The sequence below is a fragment of the Moschus berezovskii genome, chromosome X (assembly GCF_049115385.1).
Source record: "Moschus berezovskii isolate FMDL1 chromosome X, NW_MosBer_1.0, whole genome shotgun sequence".
In the NCBI taxonomy this organism is placed as follows: Eukaryota; Metazoa; Chordata; class Mammalia; order Artiodactyla; family Moschidae; genus Moschus; species Moschus berezovskii.
In genome coordinates this window covers 54,793,655-54,811,722 of record NC_142488.1, presented here as the reverse complement: position 1 = coordinate 54,811,722, position 18,068 = coordinate 54,793,655, and the positions used below count along the sequence as shown (strand labels likewise).

Here is an 18,068-nt window from a genome sequence, read left to right as displayed (position 1 = left end):
TGCAAAGTGACCTGAAACCTGGGGTAGTTTTTGTGGGCTGAGTATTTCATATGCTATTAAGTGGAAGGATTACACCATCTATTTTGGAGAAGGGGTGGTGATGTCCAGGAATTTGGCCACTGTCCATTTTTTGGCCTTTTATGGCCCGCCTTGGAATATCAATAACCTCAGATATGCAGATGACACCACCCTTATGGCAGAAAGTGAAGAGGAACCAAAGAGCCTCTTGATGAAAGTGAAAGAGGAGAGTGAAAATGTTGGCTTAAAGCTCAACATTCAGAAAACTAAGATCATGGCATCCAGTGCCATCACTTCATGGCAAATAGATGGGGAAGCAGTGGAAACAGTGGCAGGCTTTATTTTGGGGGGGCTCCAAAATCACGGCAGATGGTGACTGCAGCCATGAAATTAAAAGACACTTGCTCCTTGGAAGGAAAGTTATGACCAACCTAGACAGCATATTAAAAAGCAGAGACATTACTTTGCCAACAAAGGTCTGTCTAGTCAAGGCTATGGTTTTTCCAGTGGTCATGTATGCATGTGAGAGTTGGACTATAAAGAAAGCTGAGCACTAAAGAGTTGATGCTTTTAAACTGTGGTGTTTAAAAAAAGATGCTTGAGAGTCCCTTGGACTGCAAGGAGATCCAACCAGTCCATCCTAAAGGAGATCAGTCCTCAGTGTTCATTGGAAGGACTGATGCTGAAGCTGAAACTTCAATTCTTTGGCCACTTGATGTGAAGAGCTGACTCATTGGAAAAGACCCTGATGCTGGGAAAGGTTGAAGGAGGGAGGAGAAGGGGATGACAGAGGATGAGATGGTTGGATGCATCCCAGACTCAAAGGACATGAGTTTGGGTAAACTCCAAGAGTTGGTGATAGACAGGGAGGCCTGGGGTGCTGCAGTCCATGGAGTCGCAAAGAGTGACACACAACTGAGCGATTGAACTGAACTGAACTTGCATTTTGTGCCCAAGGCAAGTGCATCACTTGCCTGACCCTAATCCTAACTATGGTTAGGTCTTGCTTTTTATTTTTCTGGTCTTAAAATCCTTCCCTTTAAATGGGAGCTTTTAGTCCATTTACACATTATGGAATTATTGATATGGTCAGAATAAGCTCTATCGGGTGGTAATATGTTTTCTGTTTGTTCCTTCTGGTTTTTGATCCTCTTCTCTGTCCTCCTTTCCCACTTTTTTTTGAGTTAACCAAATATATTTCCATATTTAATTGTTATTCTTCTATTGGCTTTTTTTAAAAAAAATTATTCTTGTCTGCACTGAGTCTTGATTGTTGTGCACAGGCTTTCTCTAGTTGTGGTGCATGGGATTCTCATTGCGGTGGCTTCTCTTGTTGTGGAGCATGGGCTCCAGGTGCACGGACCTCAGTAGTTGCAGCATGCAGGCTTAGTTGCCCTGCGGCATGTGGGATCTTCCTGGACCAGGGATTGAACCTGTGTCCCCTGCGTTGGCAGGTGGATTCATAACCACTGGACCACCAGGGAAGCCCTCTATTGACTTTTGAGTTGTACCAGTTATCATTATCTTTTTTAGAGGTTGCCCTGGTGATTACAAAGTGCATCCTTAATTTATTACAGTCAACTCAAAGTAATATTGCACCATCTCATATGAGACGGAAAAATCTTGCAAAGCTATGGTTTCATTTCCCAAATCCTGTCTTTTGTGTTATTGTTATATATGCTATATCTACATACATTCTAAATGTCACAATTCAACTTGATCCTTTTGAAGCATGTTTTTAGCATATTTGGAAAAGATCTATAGTAACCCTTACTCTAGAGCTGAAGCGGCATGGTCTTAAGGCATGGTCTTTCTTGGGTGTCTGTTTCTCACTGGGGTATTGTGTAAAGATTCTCCACTCAAGCTGGTCAAACTCTCTGTCTGCCAAGAATGTGTAAGCATCCATTCAGTTCATGTAAGCCCAGGACTGATCTTTGCTTGGTCTCGCAGTGCCTCACTCTAAACCTGCACAGCCTAGCATTTGGTCAAAGACCTAAAGCAATACCTATGATGATTTCTGAATGTCTGACTCTACAAAGCTCTTTTTTCTCCAGTACCATGCCTGCTAGTCCTAAGGTCTAAAATCTGATCTCAGCTATATTGTTATTCTCTTCCTAGGCTCCACTTCCCTCCAAGTGGGGTCCTGAACCCGACCCAAGCAGAAAGAATGTACAGTCTAGGCTCACTGTGTGCCCACCTTCAAGTTTTGCCCGTTAATTTTAGCATTTAGCTGTGGATCCAGTCCACAGTAATTATTATTGTGGTATTCTAGTGGTAATTTTCCATTTCTCTCATTCCTTCTATATTTATTATTTGGAAGTCTTATGCAAGGAAGAGTTGTCCCATCTCCAGTATTTATTTACTTATACAGTCATATCACTGATTATATAAGTATGGAATCGTGGATATTTAGTTTTTGGACTATAATACAGCACTATTGTTACTTTTTTGCTGCTCAGATTGTTCTACCTTTGGCTGTTGGGAGTCCTTTCAGATTGGCTCCCGCAATTTTATGAAACAGTCTCATTTTATTTTTTAGGTTCTTCCTTACTTTCTGGCACTGCACAATGCTCCAGGCTTGTCTTGTTAAATTTCTCTTCATCAGCCTTAAAATCAGTCATTTCTCCAAGGAGCCCATGTTCCTTTTATTGGAGCATGGCACTTAGGAACTAAGATCTGGGTACTAGATGTGCTTGTTACTTCTGGCATAGTACAATGCCTTCTCAATGGGCAGACTGAGAAACTGTCAGAGGAGATCATGAAAATACGACAGCTCAACTCAGTGTGGTAGGGAGCTTCTAAGACAGCCCCCAAGTGGTCCTACTGATATTCATGGTCTTGTGTAATCCTCTCCCTTGAGTAATTTGCTTCTAACCAACAGAATGCCCTAACGGTGAGGGGATGTCACTTCCATATTGGATTATAAGAGATTGTAACCTCCATTTTGCTAGCAGACTCTTCTAATGTTGACTTTGATGAGGCAAACTACATATGTTGTGAGCTGGCTCATGGGATGAAAGGCACACATGGTAAGGACTGAGGGCACCTCCAGCTGACAGCCAACAAGGAACTGAGGCCCTCAGTTTAACAGGCTGCAGAGAACTGAGGTCTTCCCCAAACCATATTAGCACGAAGCAGATTCTTTTCCAGGCCCCTTTCAGATGAGCCCTCAGTCCTACCCACACCTCCCCTGACTGCACTCTTGTGACAGCCACTGGAGTACAGGACCCAGCTAAGCCACCCTGGATTCCTGACCTGCAAAAACCGGGAGATAATGAATGCATGATTTTTTAGCCACTAAGATTGTGGTCATTTGTTACAGAGAGATAGCAAATAGAGCATCCTTACTTGAATCCTAAAAGAGAAAAAAGACATTTGTGAAAAAAACCAGTGAAATCCAAATAGTCTGGACTTCCTAGTACTGTGCCAATGTGATTTCCCTAGCCTTAATAAATGTGCCATGGTTATTAAAGCTGTTAACATTAGGGGGAGCTGGATTATACTATGAGAACTCTCTACTATCTTTGCCACACTTCTGTAAATCTGAATTATTCCAGCATACAAATAAAAAACCATTTCTGGGTGTTATATGTTATCTTTGTAAAATAAATAGAATACAGCAAATTTGAGGAGAAAAAAAATCTATCAGAGAACCACCATTCTGGTGATAGAGGCTCAGCAACCAGGGTCTAGGACTCACAGTATGTTAGGCTAGAAAGGTGCAAGGTAGTGTGGCAGTCAGTCTGACTGGGAAAACACAGAACCAGGCTGGGTCCCAGTGCTCAGAGGTCAATGTTTGATGGGGGTGACACAGGAGGCGGCCTGATACCTGTCCTGGGAGTCAGTTAGGTTGAGGAATCCCAAGAGTATTTTTTCCCAACCTAAGATACCTGTCTCTTCACTTCCATTTAAATTCCCTCCCCCCGCCCCAAATGTCAACATCTGTTCCAAAACCAAGTTGTCTGCTTATTCCTCTTATCTATACAGTTTTTGTCTTTGCCTTTTTCACCATCTGGAATACCTCTACCGTTTTCCAGTAGGTATCATCATATACTCCTTTTTATCAGTTTCAAAAGTGAACTTGCAAGAAAATCTCTTTTGGCTCGTCTGTCAGTAACATTTTTCAAACCAGAGCCCTCAGTTACCTAACTTTACCATTAAGCTCTTCATCCATTTACCAGTTGTGTATCTTCAGATAGTTCTTAAACTCTTAATCTGTGTTTCTTAAGACGTGAAATAGGAATAGGAACCAGTACTCGCTTGATAAATATTCCTTAGAATAATAAATTGGGTACAACACTTGCAACCGGCTGCCCAGCAGATAGTTGAGGACTGATTTTGTTTGTACATTGTTTTCCTCCAGCCCCTCTACCTAAACTGTTTTATTCATCCTCTCAAATCTGTTTCTTCTCAGAACCTTTCTCCCTCCTGGCCTTCATGAGCCATGCTCACTGCACAGACAAAAGCAAGGACAGGAAACTCTTTGCCAAAGTTAAAAGCGCATCAAACACGCCTAGCATTTATTATTTTAATCACAAAACTACAGACCCCTCAGAACATCCTCCTCGGGGCATGGCCCCAACAATTCAAAGCTGACAACCTTGGGTGTATGTGTAGGAGGGATGGGGATGAGCAGGGAGTGTCTCTTGATAATTCTGAAATGGGGAGGATTTCTTCAAATGGAGAACTGGGTGGAGGCCAGAGGTTGGGGGTGACTTAGCTTCTGAGTGGGGGGTTGGAGTCAATTAAAAAATCAGATAGAAGAGTGGGTATGTATGCTTTCGCAATCCTCCCCCTATGCCTCTGTCTTGGTGGGACAGGTTTCCATTTGTTCCCGGCCTGGGGAACTCCCTGGAAAGGCCCCTTCCTTCATCCTGTTCCTCTACATGTTGAAAAAGAGTACTGTGGTGCTGGTTGTGTAAAACTGGACCAAGTACTCCCTAATCTCCATCACCTCTCAAGTCTACCCCTGAAAGGAAGGAAACAACATTCTGCCTAAGGGTGCGGGGGTCTAACTCTCACTCCTGATCTAGGTCTGGAATGTCAGCCCACAAGATTTCAAGATCTGCCCCCTTCTTCAAGGGCAAGGTCAGCTTAAAGCCCTCCTAGGTTAGGTCAAGTTGGTCCCAGGTTAAGGTGGGGGGGGTCTGGGGGAGCTTAAGTACCACTCCTCCCTGCAGTATGGAATGCTGGATGGGATATTGCTAAGAGACAAAGACTGTGATCTCCACAAAGCTTCCTGATCTTACTGACTCCTCCACACCTGAAATACCTGTGCTGAGTTGTTCCTACAGGGAAGGGGCAGGGCCTGAGTCCTCCATTGTTACAAGGCCAGGACTGAGTTCCCAGGTGAAGGGGCTGGCTCTCATCCTCACTTCTGTTCCTTGCCTGGGCAGGACAGGATTCACAGGGGAAGGGACAGGGCTTAAACACCTAAGCTGGGACCACCATCATTTTGACTCCTCTTCCTTCCCAGGATGGACTAGACTGGTGGTTCCAAGAGAGGGGATAGAGCAGTATCCAGACACCTCTTTATCCCAGGAAACCCGCTAGGACAGTCCCTAGGGGCCAGGGGCCAACGTCATCCCATCTCTTTCCCTCACCTGGGCAAGGGTGGGTCCCACGGGACAAGGTCAGGCTGTGATCTGCAGGAGATAGGCCCTGATGTCCCTACCTTCTCCATGCCTGAACACCTGCACTGGCCTGTCCTGTGGGGAAGAGGTGGGGCCTCATCAAGTCTCCTTTTCCCCGGGGTACACCTGAACAGGGTAGTCTCATGGAAAGGTGGGGGAAAAGGTGGGGCCTCATCCTGACAGGTCCTCCCTTCCTAGGTGGGGAAGTCCCAGGGGAGGGATGAGGCGTGATCAGGACTCCTCTTCCATGCTGAAGCTGCTGCGGCGACTGCTAGCCTTGGAGACTGCAGGGGATACTGAAGAAAGCAGGGGATCAGAGGCAGCCCGCAGTGGGGACAGGGTGCCCCCTGACAGTCCCCCCCCAACCCCCTCCTCCTCCTCCATCAGAATGTCCTCCAGCCCCAGGTGGAAGGGGTCCCCCAGATCCCCCAGGTGGTCACTGGGAAAGTGCAGGTCCAGAAGTGCATCCGAGGGTGGTGGTGGGGGCTGCTGATGGGTAGCATTTTGGGCAAGGCCCCCTGCTGCATGAAAAATTGCTGTGCCTGGCCTGCCCTCCTCTTCAACATCCAGCTGCTCTGGCTTGAGACTGTCAGAGGCTGAAGTTGCAGCCAGCGAGAGCAGCCCTGGGTTGGGAGGCACCGGCAGACCATGAATCTGGGCCTGCAGTTCCAGCTCCTGAAAAACATAGGTGGGGGGCGTGTGGGACAAGATGGGGATCAGAGGTCCTTCAGAGACAGATGATTTAAGAGTTTGCCACTCACTGGTTGTATAACTTTAGACAAGTTGCTTACCATCTGTCTCTGAGCCTCAGAGTCCCAATCCAAAAAATGGGTATAATAATGGTCCCTGTCTCACAGGATTGTTGTGAGAATTAATTTAGTAAATGGAGAGAAGGCTCTTGTCACAGTTCATGGCACAAGATAAACACCATGTCTATTAGCCAATATTCATTATTATTCTTGTTAATGTTATGACTGATCTTCCCAGGTGGCGCTAGTGGTAAAGAACCCACCTGCTAATGCAGAAGACATAAGAGACTTGGGTTCAATCCCTGAGTGGGGAAGATCCCCTGGAGGAGGGCATGGCAACCCACTCCAGTATTCTTGCCTGGAGAATCCCATGGACAGAGGAGCCAGGAGGGCTACAGTCCATAGAGTCACAGAGTTGGACATGACTGAAGCAACTTAGTGCTAGCACAATGTTACGATCACTGCTTATGATCGTCATCATCATCAACATGTGAGTCAGGAAGCCCGGGGATCCCCCAAACATGCCCAGAGGGGAAATCCTGGCCTGTTCTCCCTCTGCTTCTGCCTCAGGAAGCCCCCCACCCCCACCTCTGCTACTGCCTCCTCCTTCCAGACCTGGATTCGAAGTTGCAGGCTGCGGTTGGCTTGCTCCAGGGATCGCTGCCGGCTCTCCAGGTCTTTGGAGCGCTGCTGCTCCTTCTGCAACTTGCGGATGTAATCCACGGAGGCTTTTAGGATGGTGCCCTTGTTCCAGCGCATCTCCCTGTTGGGCCCGAGGGGGAAGAAAAAGGGAATGCTGCATATGGAGTCTCTAGGGAGCTGAAGGGGGCACTGCACCAGGTAGATGGAGCACCCAGCCACATGCCTGGAACTTGAAAGTGTAGGCCCATCAAGGGTATGGAATGCTCAGATGAAAACCACCTGCCTGGAACCTTCCAATGGTGCCCCATCACTCATCACACTCCGAACCCAGGACACCCCCTGACCTGATCCCTTACCGCTCCTCTTATCGACCCCCCTCTGATTCATCTCACTGCAGCCCCACTGGCTTCTCAATGCTCCTAGAACATGGAAAATCATTCCCACATCAGGGCCTCCAGCTCAGTTCTGCCTTCCACCTTGAGCTCTCTCTTTCCCTAGACACCCAGATGGCTCCAGCCTCACCTACTCAGGCTCTTTATTCAAGTTTCCTCATCAGCTGAGGCCTGCCCTGTCCCCACCCTCCTCACCCCAAACTGTGACTTTCCCCAACATCCCCCCTTCTTCCTTCCATTCTTCATTCCTCTCCACCACACTCATCATAACCACCAGATTTTACTTATTTATCTTGTTTGATGTCTGTCTGCCTGCCCCCACTAAAACATCAGTTCCATGAGGTCAGGGACTTTTGTGTGTTTTGTGCCCTCTGGTATCCTCAGGGCCTAGCATGGTACCTGGCACAAAGCAGAAGCAGCTGAATACATCTCTTGAGTAAATAAAAGAAGTACTAAATAAGCAGAAAACTCATGCGGGGGTTGGATGAGGTACATGGACCATAATGTCATGCACTTAAAACTTTAGATTGGGACATGGTGAGGGGCTGCCACCCTGCTCAGAGTGAGGGAAGCTGGGTGAGAAAGAGGCACATGAGCAGGACTGCCTGGGTGGTTCCCATTTAGGGCGGGCCCACCCGGGAATGACTTTCAGGGAGTGGGGCCCCTGTCCCACCTTCCACTGGCCCTGGGGCTCCCAGCCCAGACTCACGGATCACTGGACTTGGGGATGAGGGTGCCCAACTCCTTGATCCTGTCGTTAATGTTGAATCGCCTGCGACGTTCAACTTGGAAGGTGAGGGAAAGAAAGAGGAGTCATCAATAGGCCGAGGAGAGAAGAATAAAAACTGGGGAGTTGAGAGGCTGCTGCAGGGAGAGCCCCACCCCCACAAGGAAGACTGGGCAGAGAGAAGCAAGGCTGCATGGCACGCAGCCAGGGGTACATGCTCCCACTCACTCAGGTTGTGATTGTCTTTCTTCTGCCGTTCCTTCAAAAGGGCCTTGGCCTCTGTCTCTGGAAGAGACGGGGTGGTGGTCAGGGCTTCTGGGCCCGGGAAAGGTGACAGACGATAGAGTGCCCTCATGCTCAGACGAGTGCTCATGTGCCTGCACATGTAGCCACTGGGGTAGGCTTTGGTGGGCGCAGGCAGGGGAAGTGACTATTTACAAAGTGCTACCCTTTTTACGATTTTTAAAGCAGCCATGGTGACAGGCTATTTGTTAAACGCAAGAGAAGAGGAAGTGGACTGAAAGCAGGACCATAGGCCATACGGCCAAAGGTGGCAAACAGTCCCCATTACTGTCTGTTTAAACCCTCTTCCCCTAGAACCAGGCCCAACCTCCAGACCTGGTAGAAATGGGGCTTGCCCTGGTGTAAAAGATGATGGCATGGGGCCAAGACCCGGTTCCTTACCAGAGATCTCCCGTTTGATATTGGGCAGCTCAGCTGGACAGGAGTTGCTGACAGTGATGGCTGGTGTGGCCACGCCCTGATTACTATACACATCAAGCAGATTCCCTGACACAGGCAGCTGAGGGCAAAGCGAGCAGAAAAACCATGGTTGGAACAGACCCCAGGCTCGGCCTCTTCTCCAAACCTAGTTCCTGACCCTTCACACATCCCAAAGATGGGCCCCTTCATGCAAGGATTGCCTGGCTCCATGTGGGAACCCTTCCTTCTCCGTCAAGGGAATTTCATATGGTGACTCACAGGGAGGACAGGGTCAAGGGGACCTACCCTGCTTTGCTGGGGGATTGGACCCTGCCTGGCTGGTTCATTGTGACCCCATAGGACCTCCAACCCCCTGGAGACTTCTGAACTCTCTCTCCCAAACCCCAGGGCTGGCTCTGAAGAGAAGTGCCAGAAAACCACCCTTCTCAGGTCTTTATCAGCTCCAATGCAACACTTCAGCCCCTCCTTGCATGACATTCAAATTCAGCATTCTTGGAACACTCCAACCCAGTCTTCTCAGACCTTGGGAAATTGTCATGGCAATATTTCACCCCAAATCTGGCCTTCTGAAAAGTTCCCCAGCCCGATCTCCAGTCTTTTGCTGTGACTGCATTGCATCACATTACATACAATCTCCAGCTGCCATTCACCAAGGTCCTGACTCTAACATCTTGCACATTCTGATATCTCAGGATTTCTTTTCCAACCAGTAAACAAGCAGTTTTTACATCACCTAGTTTGTTTTCTCCTTCAAGCTTTCCTGAATACACCCTAGGGCAAGAAACTAATCCATAAGCGATCAGTCCCACCTCTTGATGAGTTTTCATTTCTTGAATCCCCCCACTAGTCCACTGGATCTAATATAAATCCCAATCTTTAGCTGTTGTCCAAATCAATGAAAAATTCTGATAAATTGATACCATTTTAACATGCGCTTCTATCCTCTTGATGAGCTGGAAAGAAGTAAAGCTATAGCCACTTGCTATGTCCCAAAGCGAGTTATGGGACTCCTGGAATGTTCAAAACCAGAATGTTATAGTTCACTGGTACATCTCTTACTCTAGAAAGCTTTATCCAATCTTTACAAGGACCCAGCCTCTTGGCATAGTTCACTGTAAGAGATGTGGTATGTTCTAATTACTTCAAGGTCCAAGTACATCAAATCTCGCTACCTTTGGCACATCATGTTCCAATCACTTCATGGTCTGTGTATGTCCTCATGATCTGAATGTCTTAATACATTCAAAATGCTACAAGAGTCCTCCTTTTGTTTTTTCTCACAGTGAAGCTTGAGTGCTTTGGTATGCCCTAATTTGTCCATAAAGTTCCCACTATGTATGTATCAAAATCTACAAAGTCAACTTGTTCGTGCAGTCCAACGTGGCCCCAGGGCACTGATGTGCCCCATTATTATCATTCAGCCCCCACACTCTTATCTCAGTACAATTCAACAGGAGAATCTCTCATATAGCCAGCTTGGGTGTACATAAGCTATCCCTCAGGGACAGAGAGACACACAGATTTTTAGACCAACCTCCCCTCTCAGGGCCTCACCGTGCTGGGGAGCTGAAGCCCCGTGTTGCCTCCAGGCAGATAGCTGAGCATCTCATCATTGTAACTGGACTCCAGGCTAATAATCTCGTCAATGACATCATCAATCTGGGAGAAGAAATAAGGAAGAGCATTAGAAGAAGCTGGGGTGGGGGGAACATGTGAGGGTCGTCTGCAGCCACTCACCTCCTTCTCTGAGCTAGACCCGATGGTGAGCAGCGCCATGGGGCTGTTGGGAGCACTGCTGGTGGGGCCAGGAGCGTGGGCAGCCTCAGGGGTGGGGAGCGGCTGGGCACTAGCACCCCCTGGTGGTGGGGTGAGGGCCTGGGAAGCCAGCTTGGGCCCAAGTGTGGTGGACAGGTACTGTTTCACCTGCTGTCGGCGCGCCTGCTGTAGGTGATAGCGTGTTGGGTTCTCCAGATGGGTCTGCACCTGTGGAATGAAAGGGAGACAGGGTAGGAGGGAACAAGGCAGAACAGGGCTCAGAAAGAGCAACTCTGAGCCCCAGTTTGCCTCCCAGAAGTCATCTGTTTCTAGGCTCAGGATGGCAAGCCAGGCCCAGAATCTGACAACCCTCCCCCAACCCCCAAACACTGGTAACTCTCCCTTAGGACCCAAACTCCTTCTCTCAGAGATCCTGCACAGCCCCCCAAGATCTACCCAAAGCTGGAAGACTCCTTCAGCTTCTGGAGCAGCTTGTCATAGTCCCCAAGACTCCCCACATCTGCAAAGTCTCTGACCCCGCTTAACAAACCTGGGAACCACACACACGGCTTCCCAAGACACTCCAATGCCAAAGAACTCCTAATGCATCACCAGACACAAAGTGCTTCCTACTGAGTCACTTCACAGACTCCAGTGCACTTGTGTACCTCCACGGGCCACCAAGACATCCTATGGCACCCAAGAACCCCTCACAACTCCACGGGAACACCTTGGAAACCCAAAGCACAGTGGGACACTAGCACAGCCCCCTTTTCCCAGTACCTGAGACCCTCCTTTAGAGCCCCTAGGACCTCACCCAAAGCCACCAGGGCCAATCCTCAGTCACCAGGAGCCCCTCCCAGGGCCTCTGGATGTGGCCTTACCTTGAGCACCTCCCTGGGCACCTGAGCTGGGGGAGGACGACTCAGTGTGTGGCCCCCAGCAGAGACGCCAACCACAGAGATGGCGGGAGAGGCAGGTGCAGGACTAGGGAAGGAAGAGGCTGCGGCCTGTTCCCGACGCTCACGCCTCTCCTGTTCCTGGGCCTGAGCCCGCATTAGCTGCTGCCGCAGCAAGACCCGCGATGAAGAAGAGGACGACATGGCAGGGGTCCTGGAGCCCCCTGCAGAAGATGATGCAGAGAGTGTAGCTGGGGTGGCTGGTGTGGCCTGCAGTGATATTGGGAGGCTGTGGAATGGGAAATATGGGGCCACAGGTAAGCTAAAAGTCTCAGCCCCCAGCCTAAGGAGTCACAGTGGGATGGAGCAGACAGAAGAACCTGGCCTGTTCTCCGCCTCCAGAGGCCACAACATAGAGGGGAGATACAGGAACCAGACCCAGTCACCATACTCAGGGCTCACAGTCTTCTGGGGCAACTTTAGCCTTCAGTCCTTAGCGTGAAGCCAGGACTGGGGCCTGTTCGTATACTGAGCTGAGATACCACTGTTCAGCTCTGGGAGCAATTTAAAGGAGAGCTGAAAGAAACAGAATTAAGACTGTAGCACAGAAGGCTCCTAAGCTCTATTTTGGGCTGGACATACTCCGTGATCTCCTGGGGGTGGGCATTAGGCTTCAGGGCAATCGAAAGCCCTTCTTCTTCCCTGCTTAGGCCTCTGGTCCCAGGAGCTAGTCAGTCTTGAAAAGGAGATTTCACAATCCTCTCTTCCTGCCCCTCTTCCAGGTCCCCTCCCCTCTCTTAGAGCCCAGGCCCATGACTCAGCACATTTCGACTTTGCAAGCTTGGGGGGGAAAGAAGACACCAGCAGGGGTTCTTAAAGGGCGGGGGGAGTGAATTCGTGGAGTTAGGAGGTAGAACGACAAGGGATTTTAGGAGCGGCTCCACCCACTTGGGGGCTGGACTTAAGCACGCCACGCCCCAGGTCTGGGAACTCCAATAAAGAAAGTGAAGTCGCTCAGTCGTGTCCGACTGTTAGTGACCCCGTGGACCGTAGCCAGGCTTCTCTGTCCATGGGATTCTCCAGGCGAGAATACTGGAGTGGGTTGCCATTTCCTTCTCCAGGGGATCTTCCCGACCCAAGGATCCAACCCGGGTCTCCCACATTTCGGGCAGACGCTTTACCCTCTGAGCCACCAGGGAAACTCCAGGCACGCTGCAATTTTCATCTATGAATGGATGAGCAGGTGGGGCGGGAAGAAGCAGAGGAGATTTTGTCTGAGATACTGGAATCCTAGTTAGGCCTCCTGCTTTTTATATGCTCTTTCTGGCCCTTAATTTTACTCTCTGAAAAGTTTAGGCTGGTGAGAGAATGGGCTGGGCTGGCACTGAGAACTCTGCCCATCCAGAGAGGATGGAGGTGCCTGAGGAATCGGGAGGGGAAGTCAGAGGAGACATACCTTGAGCGTAGCGATAGGGGTTGGCTTTTGAGCTCGTAGAAGCTGTCAGGATCAAGGACGTTTTCTAACTCGATGTCAGCAACAATCCCGGACTCCGGAAGCAAAGAGTTCAGGCTAAGGGTGGGGAAAAGGCAGGGGTAATGGTCAGTGATCGTATGCAGACATCATTCCCCTAAGACAGACGGAGACACACATAAGCACACACACAGAGAGAGAGAGAGAGAGAGAGAGAGAGAGAGAGAGAGAGAACAGAAGCACACACCAGGAGGGAGGAGAACTGAGTGTAGCCCTCGCGTTCCGCCACTTTGCTGAAACCACCACCATGAATTCCCGGTCTTCTTCCCTCCCCACTCTCTTTTGCTCCGTGTTACCCATAGTTCCTTAAGATTCAAAATAATAAGCCTGGATCCCAGCTCCTCGATCTAACAATCACGTGTACAACCTGGGTTTCAGGAAAATAGAAATGAAGAATTTAGGAGTGACAATTCACTTTGAGGGATTCCTGACTCCGCATTCAGAGTTCATCCAGGCCCCACAGCCCCCGCTGTTTTCCTAGCTGCTGAAGGTGAGCCCACGTTGGTCCAAGTAGGGTCATCCCTCTGCAGAACAGTCCATTGTAACACAAACTGCATGCATCACAAAGAGAACTGGGGTAGCTGATTCACTTTACTGAAGGCTCCACCGCTTTGCAAATGAGCCCCGCCCCCTCCTCACCAACCCTGCCCCAGCCAGAGTTTGTGGGATGCGAATAGGCATCCAAAAACAAGATGGGAATAACAGAGGCTCCCCTCGGTCCAACAACCTGGATTTACAAGAGGGAGAATTTGGGCGGATGATCCGCTTTATATGAACATTTTTTTCTTGGTCAGAGGAGCCTGCCCAGCCCTCTCCAGTTTTTTGAATAAATCAAAACACAAACGCACCTCCAATACCAAAACCCGCTGACACACAAAATGAGAAGCCACGAACACCCCTCCCCTTCAACCAGTGCCACTACTGTGATGCTCTAAGTTGTTATAAAGACATTAGAAGATGGTTAATTGATATATGGAAAGGCTCCTACTGAACGCTCCATGCTGGGTGCAAGACCCTAGTGTGTGAGGGACATTAACATATAGACAGATGGATATGCATCCTTGAATTTAGTCAAAGATTTAGAATCCTGAAATTGTCATTGACTTCACTTGACAAGAATTCTTGCCCCTCCCCAAGAATCTGTCTTCCGCCCTTTCCTCACCCACAGTTGGGGCCCTAAACCACCCAGGAAGCCGGGAAGAGGAAGCTCAGGGAGCCGCTGAGCTCAGCACAATCCCAAGGCGGAAAGTAGGCAAAGCCCCCTCCCATGCTCACACATCCATTGCACAGAAGTTGGAAGAGGTGGGCACTGGGGCTGGGATAGGCAGGGTATACACAGAGAGGGCTGGGGCTTCCAGGCCCTCTGATGGAAGTGAAGCTAAGATGTCAGAGAAGATCCACCTAGGCAAGGATGGTGCAGTTGGTGCTCATTCCAGCTCTAGGGTCAGATTCAAGATTGTCTCCAGGACCTGAGAGACAGTCTGGAAAGGTGAGATTTAAAAAAAACAAACAAACTGTGTGTGTGTAGGGGGTGAAAAGGGCTGGCTGAGAGACTAGGGCAGGTAGCAGCAGGAATAAGACCCTCCTCTGGATTCTGAAATAAGGTCTGAGGCCTTCTCTGAGATAAGCGATGGCACCATCTCCATTGTCTGTCTGTCTCCCATTTGAGCCCCTATAGGGGTGTTGGGAAGACGGCTTTTCCACTACCCAGCTGGATGGGTGGGCAGGTGAGGGGATTACTCTGATCAAGTCTTGACTAATGTTGCTTTTCTTGTTCACTCACACACTCACAAGGATGGTTCCACGCAGTATATTCGAGATACCCCCAAATCCCTCCAGAGTCATGTTATCCTCAAACACAGCCTGCAGCACCAGCTACTGGGAGTCATCAAACTCCCAAGACAGTACCTCTCTCTTCCAGGAACCCTTCCCGGAGGGAAAAAGTCCCTTCAAATCAATGCCTCACCTCAGAGTGTCCCCTCATACCCGACTCAAAGACCCCAAATTCAGCCACTAGTCAGAGTCTCAGTACTCAAGGCTCAGCAACCCTAGACTAGTTTCTGGACACAACAGAATCAGACCCTGTAGACATAGTCAAGAGGCCCCTCAAATCTGAACCAGGCCTCCCTCAATGCACTTCCATGACTCCCTTAAGCTTCAGTCCAAGCAGGCCACCGCCAGATTCCTTAGTTGCCCCCCCAAGTCGGGCGCCCAGACGTCCTCCAAGTCTAGGCCGAGGGCCTCCAATCACAGTACTTGGCCCCCGCTGCCCCAAGATCAGGCCCCCAGGAACCCCAGTTAGCGCTACCGGTCCCAAGGGGCCCCGCACCTGAGCAGCTGGGCTGAGTCGGCCGGCCTGCGCTCCTCCAACAGCAGGAACACGGCTCGAGGGCCCTCCGCGCTGGCCTCTACGCCGTCCCGAGCTGGCTCGGCCGCATGAGACATGACGCCCGGCCCCGGGTGAGCCCTGCCAGGCCGGTCGGGCCTCGGCCCGGTACCCCTAACAAATTCAGAGTCCCCTCCCCCGCTCGCCACCGCCTCCTCCGCTAAGCCATGGAGTGAGCTCTGCGCGGGCGGACGGCGTCGGGGAGATGGGATGGGCCGTGAGTCATCCCCCGCCCAGAACGGACCAACAACCCCCTCAACCTAACCCCGGACGACCGCCCTCCTCCCCCTCGCCCTCTTCCCCCTCCTCCCCGGGTTGGGGAAACTCCACAGGAAGTGACCGAACCGCGGATAGACAGCTAGCCGGGCCACGCCCTCCGGGTGAGGCGACCAATCATTGAGGAGTGATTCAAGGACCCGCCCTAAGCTACGCCTCCAAACTGCGAGAGAACTAGGTTCTGCAGGCCCTTTTTCCGAGAAGGGGCCACGCCCTCAGAGACAGAAGCAAATCAATGAGAGGTAATTTGATTGAGGCACGCCTTCTCTTCGCAAATTATCCCTCCGCAAGATATTAAGCCGCGCCTTGGGCCCTCTACGCCTGCGTACTGATGCCCTGTCTGCGCGAGGAGGGTCTCCAGGCTATGCTTCTACCTGCAGAAACGCGCCCCCTCTAGGCCAATGTTCGTAATATTTGCTGCCTAAACCGTGCTGCCACCTTGATCACCTTGTTGCCTTCTTAGCCAAAGCCATAGCCTTGAGGCCTTGTTGTTGTTTTGTCAGTAAGTCGTGTTCGATTATTTTGCTCCTCTGTCCATGAGATTTTCCAGGCAAGAATACTGGAGTGGGTTTCCATTCCCTTCTCCAGGGATCTTCCCGACCCAGGGATCGAACCGAAGCCTCCTACATTGGCAGGCAGATTCTTTACCACTGAGCCACCAGGGAAGCCCTAGCCTTGAGGCCTAGGCAGCTGTAATACATTGCCTGAAGGTGCACACCAGAAACCCCACCCTTTCGGTACCTAAAGTCCAGCTGCCCAGGTGGTCTTCCTAGAAGTCCTCCACCTGCTCTATATCATTTAGAGCGGTTATTGTACTTGGTTGTTGTGCTGCCCAGTAGGTGCTTAGTAAATCCTTGACAGATGGATGAATGAGTGGAAGGATGGAAATGAGAACTGGTACCTTGTGTGGATGACTTCTGGAATCATAAAGACCTGGGTTTGAAGATGGTCAAGGGACTTCCCCTCTCTGAGCCTCAGTTTTCCTGGCCTGTCAAATGGGGGGGTCATAATACCTGTCTGGAAGGGTTATTATGAAGATTAGCACTATTATAAATAGTGCTAGCAGGTTGTTTGGCATACAATAATCTCTCCAAAATTTAATTGAGTCACTCCTTTGTGCACTGATTTAACAAACATTTATTGAGCTCCTCTGTGTGCTAGATATATGCAAGCTGGCTTGCACACAGCAGAGTCCCACCCAGATCTTCAGATGCACACAAAACACCCGGACCTGCAGCCCTCCTTTTATCCCTCCCAACATCCCAAGACCACGCCCATCAGTTGGACCACTGGGAACTTCACTGGGCTCCCATTTGCCTTGCACCTTCCTGTACTGGCACCCTTATTTCCCAAGTTGGCTTGGGAAACATCCACATCCCTCTATGCTTACAAACATTATCCACATAATAAAGATGACAATTCTTTCCCAAAGTAATTTTTTAAAAATCAATACATTACCAATAAAAACTGCAAAATGAAACTTGCAGACCTGATGTTCCTATGGTGCCTTAAATATGCAAGAATATCTAATTTTATAAAAGAAGAAGAAAGAGGAGGGCACCGTCTTAACCAAATTCAAAATGTCTGACAAAGTTCTAGTAATTAAAACATTGTAATATGGGAGCAGGAATAGAAAAACTAGATCAATGTATTATGGGAATTAGTAAATGACAAAAGTGATACTTCAAGTCACTGGAAGATGGACTATTTACTAAAATGGCCTGGGGAGAATGACTGTCTTCTGGGGAAGAGGGATTAGATTCCTAATTTACTCAATTCAGAAAAATTAATTCTAAATTGGCTAAAGAGCTAACCATTAAAAAAAATACCACCTATCACACTTCTCTGGTTGTCCAGGGGCTAAGACTTTATGCTTCCACTGTGGAGGGCCCAGGTTCAATCCCTGGGTGGGGAACTAAGATCCCACATGTTGTGTGCCATGGTCAAACACAAAACACCTGTAAGAAATATCAGAAAAAACATGTTTGGAGAATATGTTTAAGTCTTTGGCAAAAAAAGAAGGCCTTCTTAAACAGGATACAAAAAGCAAAGCTATAAAGGAAATAACAATAAACAACATTTGTCAATCATTCTTGGCACTTTATCTGTATTAATTCATTTTAATTCTGAAAACAGACTTCTGAGGAGGCTTACATTTATTACTCATCCTACAGATTAGGAAATCAAGGTATAGCAAAGTTAAGTTACTTGCCCTAGGTCACCTCAGTTTATAAAACCTGCTGTGGAACCCAGGCACTCTTCATCACCATGCTCCACCATTTCTCCAGTTTTACCCATCAAAATTTAAAACTATAATCTGATGTAAGATACTATAAA

The 18,068-nt window shown here is 49.2% G+C and overlaps 1 protein-coding gene across 5 annotated transcripts; it reads right to left on the bottom strand.

Annotated features, from left to right (window-relative positions):
* Window positions 1-4,523: 4,523 nt before the first annotated feature.
* TFE3 (transcription factor binding to IGHM enhancer 3) lies at window positions 4,524-15,739 on the bottom strand. Of its 5 annotated transcripts, none has more exons than XM_055393235.2 (10): window positions 15,399-15,738; window positions 12,995-13,108; window positions 11,524-11,827; window positions 10,808-10,867; window positions 10,439-10,543; window positions 8,846-8,963; window positions 8,390-8,446; window positions 8,144-8,219; window positions 7,016-7,163; window positions 4,524-6,326 (listed from the first exon to the last, which is right to left on the bottom strand). In XM_055393235.2, the coding sequence occupies exons 1-10, from the start codon at window positions 15,512-15,514 to the stop codon at window positions 5,883-5,885; spliced, it is 1,542 nt and encodes a 513-aa protein (XP_055249210.1). In that variant the 5' UTR covers window positions 15,515-15,738; the 3' UTR covers window positions 4,524-5,882. The 5 variants fall into 5 exon arrangements, with proteins under 5 accessions (XP_055249210.1, XP_055249209.1, XP_055249208.1 ...); XM_055393234.2 differs by having other exon boundaries at window positions 10,622-10,867; window positions 15,399-15,737; XM_055393233.2 differs by having other exon boundaries at window positions 10,439-10,867; window positions 15,399-15,739.
* Window positions 15,740-18,068: the final 2,329 nt, after the last annotated feature.